Raw genomic sequence first — 9,802 nt, forward strand, 5'->3', positions numbered from 1 at the left:
CCTGATTTCCCCCACAGCAATCTCACCTTATGGCTGCAATATGCCTCTAATACGTAACTTAGGAATGAAGTTTCCCTAGCAGTAGCTCTGGTTTCTCTGGTGTCTTAGCGCAGAAGTCTGTGGCAAGTAGTCTCTGAAGCAACATGAAGTGGTGGAAAAACGTTCCAAGAACAGATAGAGAGTTCCAAGACAGACTGAGAGAGTTGGGGCTGTTCAGTCTGCAGAAAAGAAGGCTCCGAGGAGACCTTATTGTGGCCTTCCAGTATCTGAAGGGGGCCTACAAGAAAGCTGGTGAGGGGCTTTTTAGGATGTCGGGTAGTGGTAGGACTAGAGGGAATGGATTAAAACTAGAGATGGATCAGATGGGACGTCAGGAAGAAGTTCTTCCCCATGAGGGTGGTGAGACACTGGCACAGGTTGCCCAGAGAGGTGGTGGAAGCCCCATCCCTGGAAGTTTTTAAGGTCAGGCTGGATGCAGCTCTGGGCAACCTGGTCTAGTGGGGGATGTCCCTGCACATGGCAGGGGGGTTTGGAACTAGATGATCTTTAAGGTCCCTTCCAATTCTGGCAATTCTATGATTCTATGAAATAAAAAACAGATTCTATGCTTAAGGAGGGGAAAAAAAAGGGATACTAAAGACGTGCAGGCTGGATAAAAGGCAAAACTTCTTTGCCATGAAGCCAGTGAAAGCGGGACAAGCTGCATGGAGAAGGTGGGCGGTCTCCATCCACGCAGGTCTTCAAGACGTGACAGGACAAAGTGCTGAGCAACCTGGTCTGATCACAGAGCTGACCTCATTCTGAGCAGGAGGTTGTACTAGAGACATCCCGGGGTCTCTTCCAGTCTGAATCATTCTATTCATCCCTGTGATGAAGTCAGGGAATATTCACGTTCCCTTGATTTTCTGTGTTTAGGCTGCAGTCCTACTAGAATTTGGCTTATTCAAGAACTAACCAACAATGACTTTGCAGTTATTATTAAAAAGTCTACTTTTATAGTCAGCTTCATAATGTACCTTTCTGCACATTGGATTTTGAAAATTTTTGAAAAAGAGCATATTTTACTCCCAAAGAAAAAGCTGCCTTTTGCACAAGATAAAAAAAGCTTATGTCTACATCTACCAAAAGACCTCCATGCCCTTTAGAATCTCTTCTACAAGAGCAAACTTTTGATTCAGTTTGCAGAATTTCACTCCTTGGTGGAGCCTTTGTAACACCTTAGTTCCAGGCGTTGCTCAAGAGATATTTTGACAAAATTTATCCATGAGTTCTACTATACAAATAGAGATATTTCATTCAAAATCCATACAACAAAAATAGTTTTAGGCAGCTCTTGCTAACATAGGTATGTTTCTTTTATTAAAATCTTATCAATTAGTTTAATTTCTAGGTAATTTTCATATTCTTGTATCTTAAAAGAAAACTAATTAACTGAAAATTCTGTATTTTTTAAGGGGATAAAAAGTTATTTTGTCACTACAGTGCTCTATACAGTTAAACTACTTGCTTCAGCCATTTTACTGAGGAAGTGTTTTGTAGAGGCAAGAAGCTTCATATGACAAACATACTCTTGTATCACACACACAGTAAGTCTAAGGCATTGGCTGACCAGTTGACACAAGGACACTCAAAACATAAATGCCATCACTGAAAACTCCTGTGAAATAGTTGTCACTGTTTCATTTTTTTATTAGTATTTTTATTTATTTTATATATCTTTTAAAGTACTGCCTTTTGTATACAAATTGATAGTGTTTGGGTGAAAATGTGCATTTACTTAAACTTCTTTCTTTGACTACAGCACATACCATGAAGTAATTCAAAGGGCTCAAATTTAGATGGTCTTCTAAAAACTTTTCTTAAGAAATTACTTAGAACAATAAACTGTTAGTACAGCTACAGAAGCTTGGTTTAGTAAATGCATTGCCGCGTATCCTGTTCTACCGACAGAGCTCAAGTTTGGTGGCTTTTTCTATATGAAAGCTTAAAATTTCACTACAAGACATGCAGCTCCTTATATATCTATCTTCTCTTTCCTGCCAGTGTTCCACCTTTGGTAAGATACACAGTCATACAGTAAACGATCTCTGTAAGGCACTGACCTTTCAAGCCAGCAGAGCTGGTCTTTAAGAAACCCCATCTACAAAAGACAGACATCTTTATTGCCTATAAAATAGAATTTTTTTTTCAATAAAGGCTAGAACTACCAGGTATTTTGCCTTCTTGGTATGGTTAAGAGCTTGTTTTTTCTCCCTAAGCCACACTATTTTTTCTTTAAGAAAAAGAAAACAAAATACTAATAACCTCAAGCCTTTAGAAAAACAAAACTAATCAAAAGTCCTGAACATTTGTCCACAAAGCTCAGCCTTGGCTCTAAACCAAACTAATTTCAAATGAGAGTTTAATCTCGTGCAGAAGAACTAATGCTTGCTTTACTGGTTTTTACCATCCATCTTCCACAGACACATCTCTACATATCATGTATAAAAGACTGAGTAATCTGATATGATTATTATAATTTTGCAATAATGTGACTTGTCACTCCAGTATTCTTTCCTGTGTTTCCCTCTTTGGTTTTATATCAATACAAACACAGACAACATCCACCCTTCTTTGGAAGGAGATAGATTTCCAGAAACTTTGCAAAACAAAATCTTAGAACTTAACAACCACATCCTGTAGAGCTGTTCATCAAGATTTGCAGGCTCACCGTTTCTTTTAAGAAGGCAGAAAGGTTAGCCCATATTTATTTTGCAGCAAAACCTCTTTCCAACACAGCAGCAAATAAAAACTAATACCAGAAGCTCAACATTTGGTATCTTACCTGCCAATGGGTAATGCATTGCGGATGATCCTCTGGCTACCTCGTGTATATTCGATGTCCACTGTAATCGGGGCAGAGTAAGTCATGTCTCTCAGGCGGCACTAAAAGGAGAACAGTTACGTGGTTAAAGTTGGCTGACAAGCTGAAGAGTCTCTCTTAAAACATCCCGGGCTTGCCCTGTCTCCTCTAAGTGCTCACAAAGAAATCAAGCACAGCGAAGCTTGACCAAGCTCTTCATGGGACCTGGACCATGTTTGACAGTCTCCCGTTTAAATCAAACACCCCAAAAACCAAATAAAACTACCGTGACATTTCAAAAGTGGCCAGTCAACCTGCGTCTTCAGAGGACAGTGCTGCAGAGCATAAACTTCTAAATCTTTTACGTAAACAATCAGGCCTTATCAGTAGAGGTGACACAAAGACCATGTGTCAAGACTATGCCACAAGCTCCGAGAGCAGTGCTCAGCTCAGGGACATTTCTATATGAAGACTCTCAACAGCTGTAGAGTTTTGTTGTCATATAAAATTTGATAGAAGGGAAACCCACGACAGTAAGATTGACACTGCACTACTTTATTAATATAATGATCAAATCTGTGTGGTATCATTTCTAAAGATGATGTACAGTATTGCTGCAAAGATTCCCAGCTTTTGTTTGCCAATTCCTCAGAGAGCAAGAGAAGCAGGATATACATAACTAGGACATCATACAGCTCAAGGCTCAATCATTTCCAATCCACTCTGTCTGGTCTGCTCTCCCCAGCCTCCCTCTATAACTCGGTTGCCAGCCCTTAAGCTACTGTGTAACTTCATGCAAGATAAGGTTTATTGCATGGACTTAGTGCAACAAAGCAACTCACAGCACATCTTTCGTGACCTCGTTGAACATTCCGTACCTTTGAGCTCCAGGATTATACATTTATCAGTATTCAGATGTGTACATTTACACTTCTATAGTCTTTCAATGTATTGATTAGGCATTAAAAAAAGGGAATGAAGATTGTGCTGTACAGTGAAAATGCAACTGTATGGAAAAATATCCCTTAAGAATCACTGCTAAGTGTATGCTCCTTCTCTTCCCATTAAAAGGTAAACCACTTCTCTAGTAACAAAACACTGATGGGCACCAGCAGTTTTCAAGCTGTGACTTGTAGGAAACTAAGTCCCATTGTGCTCCCAGCAACTTCATCAAATTTAAAAGCAACTGAGAATATTTCCATTTTCTAATTACTCTACATTCATTCATCTGTATGAATAGTTCATGAAACTCCCATAAGACTGTGTGACAAGTCAGACAGCTTCATTAGTATTACTTCGGGAAGAAAAGGCTTTAGGATTCTTCATGAGTGCTTTGTCCACACAAGACACAGACATAAAAGAAAAATTACACAGTGTAATATTCCACCACTTCTATTTTCGTATCACCATCCTTTAGGTAACTTCTCCTCACATTAGACACCTAGAGGTAACAGACAGGCATGACTCGAAGATCAAGGAAACCAAGGACATAAAACCTCCCAAATATGGTTGAAAATAGGCAAAATACTCAGAACTTTATGAAAATCTGATGATTTTAGGTGCCTTTGGGAAGGAATTTTATAAGCCTCTAACAAAGAAATGTAACATAATACTTTTAAGTATCAAATCTGGTTGGTTGGTTGGGTTGTTTTTTTTTAATTGCACCTCTAGTTTGACCAGATCAGTAGCCTATTTAAGAAAATACCTATGGCCTTCGCATGTGCCTAACACACACACACACACACACAAAAGATAAATTATGCACTAGTATTAAAAATCAATGAGGATATACTTAAGATACAAGAGTAGGTTATTCTAAATTCAATGTCAATATGCTCTGTGAAGCATTTATTTTGCCCTCTTCTGCATGTATAGTCACTTTAGTTATAAAGCAAGCAAGCATTTTAATACCTGGATTCTGGGACACAAGTTACTGGCCACAAATCGTTTTTCACGTGCAACTTCATTCATATACAAAAAATGTCTCCCATTGCATTTTGTGCACATTCATATGTTAACATACCTACTGTTAGCTACACATCTGTGAGATTGCATTACATCTAATTGCAATGTTAATGGTTCGTTATTGGTCTTACTTAAAATCTTTTCATCAAATTAAATGAGATTTAAGTGAGGTCACTGGAGACAGAAGCGTGGCTACGCCCAAGAGGCAACCACTAGATGGCTTGTTTTTACAGAATTTCTCCAAAGCAGAGAACGCGCTTCATGACAGAGCCCAAAGCGTGCAACACACACTACATTAAAAAAAACCTGCAATCCAACTTCAAGTATCAAGTGTATACAGCAAAGAAAAAAGCAGTAGATGTGTGAACTGATTTATTAGCCTGTATGTAGGTTAAACGAGTGCAAGTTACAAGTTCAGTTCCCATTCTGAGGTCAAAAAGAAGTTGTCAGTACCTCCACTGCAGTGTATAAAACTCAAAGCACACCAACAGGAGAGGAATACTTTGTTCCCGTGCAATCTCCTGAAAGGCTTTAGATACCTGGAAGCAATGCTAAAAGGTCCAAATCTTATCTTAGTTATAGCTTTCTTGTACATACAGAAGTTATCTTATATCCTGCCAAAAGCAACAGACTCTAATTTCACGGCAGCATCTGTTCTCCAACATGCATCTTTATTCCAGGATTATTCAATCCACTCATTAACCTATATGCTTACAGCAACGGAAAGAAGTTAAATATCACAGAATCACAGAATGTGTTGGGTTGGAAGGGACCTTTAATGGTTGTCTAGTCTGACCTTCCTGCAGTGAGCCGGGACATCTTTAATTAGATCAGGTTGCTCAGAGCCTTGTCCAGCCTGGCCTTGAATGTCTCCAGGGATGGGGCTTCCACCACCTCTCTGGGCAACCTGTGCCAGAGTCTCACCACCCTCAGAGTAAAGAGCTTCTTCATAATGTCTAATGTAAATCTACCCTGCTTTAGCCTAAAACCATTACCTCTCGTCCTAACGCTACACACATTTGTAAACAGTCCCTTCCCAGCTTTCTTGGAGGTCCCTTTCAGGTATTGGAAGGCAGCTACTGAAGGTTAATGTTCCTCTGCAGTTTCTTATAACAATTTCGATCTGCTGCTCAAAGCTTCCATGTTTGCTTCTCACTTATACTTAAAATGTATGAGCAAAATAGAGATATGTTCCCCAAGAAGACTGGGGAGGGAAAAGGAGACTGAAGTGACCTACAGTGCAGACAGTAGTAATGCTAATAATAAAAAGAAGTTAATAAAATATCAAAGAACACTACATTGTAGTGCGAGGACTTGAGAGACACAAGATAAGCAAGAGAAGTTCTTTTCACTACTTTCATGGAAATCCACTCAAATACAGCTACCATGGAACACTGAACACAGCTATTCACATATCAGAAAAAAAAAAAAAATTACACAATTTTTAAATCTCTAGAGGCTTCTTTCTACAGTGAAGTGGTGTGCAAAGTGCCACCTAACGCAACACACACGTAGTCAAAATGAAATTATATGCAGCCACTACCCAAGACATTCCCTAGATGAAACAAACCATCAAGACAGATGCAAACATTAATACCTCATGAGGTGATACAGGTCGTGTCACATTGAAGCTTTCTTCCACATCTGGAGTACCCACATAGATATTGAGGTATCTGTAATACAAACAGTTCCCAAATGGGTCATGAGCCAAATATTTTCAGGCAACCTGGAGGAAGAAAAATTCTGCATATACTGAAAAACAAAGTTACTTCGATGAACATAGGTTGATTAATAGTGACCAATGACATTCCCAAAATACCTGACTGTAACTGAGCTGTGTTCAAGCTAAATTTAAACTGCATATGCAGTAAACCCCAAATTACCTTTGCAAATAAACAAAAAGAAACTCCCATCTGACACCCAAGATTACTAAACTACAGAAAAATGGCACCATAAGATACTGTTAACAGCTCACTATTAAGTCTGCTTTACGTGATTACTCTTTAAATCTCACCATGCTCCAAAAAAGAGAGAATTCATGGAAAATACTCTCTTGATTTATACCTACACAGGTGCCTATAAACATTTCATAGCCAAAACCAAACCCATGAGACAGTACACGTGCTTCTACTGATATGGAAGTCATTTCATGCTTACTTCAAGTACCACATTGGGTCAGCATCACTTGTAACTTTTTCGTTGGCCTTCATGATTTTCTTTATCTGGAGGGGGGGAAAAATAAAATAAAATAGAGTCATATGCCTTTTCTGAGTACTAAGAGCCACCCTCTTCCCACCAAGAAAGCATACCTCTACATTGATGAAATAGTTGAATGAGTCTATGTGTTGTTTCACAAGTCCTTTCACCTGGAAAACACATGCATGCAGCAAATAAAATTAGCTTCAGTGACATTAATCATACAGGGCAGAAATATAAGATATAAGCATTTATGAGTGCTTTTGGATCAGTGCAAAATTCTTTCAGTTGACAAACTCCTGAGAAGCACCAAGACAACCAGTCTGGTTCTACACTGTACATTTCCAGGTTTACAGCATAGCTGCCATTGTTCTTGGGAATCAAAAAAGTAACTGTACAAAGTAAACATCCAATAGACTCTGAAATTCATACAAACAAACAAGAACCATAGCAAGTCACAATATTTTATCAATTTGTGGTTATTTTGAAATTATTTTAATAATTTACAGTATAATTAACCATGTGTCCCTAAGAAGAGAAGCTGGCATAAAGAAGAATGAGAGTGAGTGGCAATAAGACAGGGGAGACAGAACAGAAGCAGGGTACGAAAAAGAAAAGTTAATAATCATGAAAATAGGTACAGGAGGGCAGGACACTCATAAGAAATCTGAACTTGATTTGTAGACAGGAAGAGAGAGAACATGCTCAGGGGTAACATCACACCCAATAAATAGTACCCCATTGCCTTAGGAAATTAGTTGATACAGTACATTTCAAGGAGTTAAGTTTAAGGTGTTTAGAGCAATCAGAAGGGGAGTTTATACTAAGTACAATGATCTGGAATCAAAGAAAAAAAGCAAGACTTTGGCTTGAAGGAATACTAAGAGAAGTATTCTTTTTTTTTAATAGCTCGGCACTTGCAGAAATAAAAGATGTAACTACCCCAATCACAGTGCAAAACCCAGCCTTGAAAAGGAAACAGTGCCAGCTGATACTGAGACACATGCTTATATGCTCACAGAGAACTTTAAGCTTTGGAACATCCCATGACAACTCACATGTTACAAGACTTGTAACTTCATATGGAAAACAGATGCATTTACATAGTTCGCGTGACAGGCAATCATTAGTTTTGAAATTATTAGAAAGAAATGGGAAACTTAGGATGACAAATCCAGCTGCTCAGTGAAGCCTCCAGGGGTTAAGACAAAGCAGGAACAACTCCAGAGCAAAATTCTTTAGGTAAGAGTTTCTTTAAGTGACAAAAACATTGCACACCATAGGATACAGGCAAGAAAAGAATATGGGTTTACTAGTGTCTAGAAATCAGGCTGGTAGTTCTCTCCATTTTATTGTGAACTTTACTGAAAGAAAATTCCACTATAGCAACCATAATGCACAACATCAGCTTTGTGTAACTGTATCACTGCTGGCATAAATAACCCAACACGCAACAAAAAGGCCAGACCACCATTAGCAGCCTGAACGTAAAGGGCTCACCAGCTGGAAATAATGTGGGATGGACACACTTGGCATAAAGCACACAGTAAATCGCACTGCACAGTCAAGCAGCCCTCTCTTTTTCACAGTCACAAGAATTCAGACAGTATCACTAGCTCACGCTCATGAGGGAAGTTCAGTTGCTGGGAGAGACGCAGGAACAGGATTCCTTAGAGCCCTGAAGCAGCTTCACAGCTCTGAACCAGAGCTAAAACATACACCACCCGTAACCAATTTTTCAATGTTGTTTTCTTGCCTTGACCAGACACTCAAGGGTGCAGGAAAAAGAGAAATGCAGGTACTGAAACTGGGAAAGAAAGGAACTAACTAAGTGAGGCTGGAAAGAACCCTGCTGAAGAGGGTAACATTTCTGAGAGTGATGATGGGTGCAGAGGTGGCTGCAATTCCCTGAAGGTACCTATGACCATCGCAGGCTTTACCTGCCATCTTTATGACACAATTTTCACTACTGTCTTTCTCCTCCCTCACCTCCAAATGTTTGTTAAGCTTGTTATTACATCCAATGGCATTTTATGTAGACCTGTGTCTTCACCTAATATCAGATTATATGAGTAGCACTGAAATTTAAATACTAGCAATCTTTGAGCTCAGTCAAGCTCTGACTTCATGAGGGAAGATACACATAACTTCACGCCTTTGCAGAATCCGGATCTGAGGTTATATGCTTCCTATAAAAAAAAACAACTACAAACCTAACACCACAGTCTTATACTGAGATCATAAATAGGGTGTCGGAGTAACAGTAAAAAGAGTAAAATAATCTGGAAACATTATATAAACACATTGTTCATTGAGAATAGCCACAAAAAAATGCAAACTTCTAAAAGGATACCTCCACAAAACAATCTGTAAATTAATCAAGACACCAATTGATATAACAACTTTGTCCAAAAGTGCACGGAACAAAAAAAAAAAAGGAAAAATCCGCACAGAAGAGGAGGACTAGTATTCTGGAAAACAGCAAAAGCTAGAAGAGAGGAATGTAAAATTAGAAAGGAGATGAAGTCTTTGTGCTATGAAATGAGTGCATAACACTAACCTTTAGAAATGCTGGAAGAAGTCTCCATTTTTCCTGAAAAGAAACAAAGAGTTTAAAATATTTTTCCAAAGGGTGACTATATATCTAAGATGCTTGAACTTTTGGGGTTTTTTTTGATTATCATTTTAAAACAGTAACATAATACAAAATCCGATGCATCTAGGAAAAAAAAAATACTGTCCGAAGCAACCTAGATGAGTAAAAACAAAACAGGAAGATGACCTGGATCATCTTAGCAA

At 38.7% G+C, this 9,802-nt stretch overlaps 1 protein-coding gene across 1 annotated transcript in view; it reads right to left on the minus strand.

The window, feature by feature from the left end:
- The window catches only part of LOC104273504 (DNA-directed RNA polymerase III subunit RPC2-like), a gene marked incomplete at its 3' end in the record, with an annotated part of 31,894 nt that extends 22,301 nt beyond the window's left edge, over positions 1 to 9,593 (minus strand). Inside the window, exons 1-5 of the mRNA XM_009868852.1 lie at positions 9,564 to 9,593; positions 7,117 to 7,173; positions 6,965 to 7,029; positions 6,405 to 6,480; positions 2,825 to 2,925 (exon numbers count right to left, since the gene is read on the minus strand). Of these exons, the coding sequence (XP_009867154.1) occupies positions 2,825 to 2,925; positions 6,405 to 6,480; positions 6,965 to 7,017 (230 nt within the window). The remainder of the gene's footprint in view (positions 1 to 2,824; positions 2,926 to 6,404; positions 6,481 to 6,964; positions 7,030 to 7,116; positions 7,174 to 9,563) is intronic.
- Between the last annotated feature and the right edge of the window lie 209 nt (positions 9,594 to 9,802).

Source organism: Apaloderma vittatum, unplaced genomic scaffold, assembly GCF_000703405.1.
Source record: "Apaloderma vittatum isolate BGI_N311 unplaced genomic scaffold, ASM70340v1 scaffold20904, whole genome shotgun sequence".
Taxonomy (NCBI): domain Eukaryota; kingdom Metazoa; phylum Chordata; class Aves; order Trogoniformes; family Trogonidae; genus Apaloderma; species Apaloderma vittatum.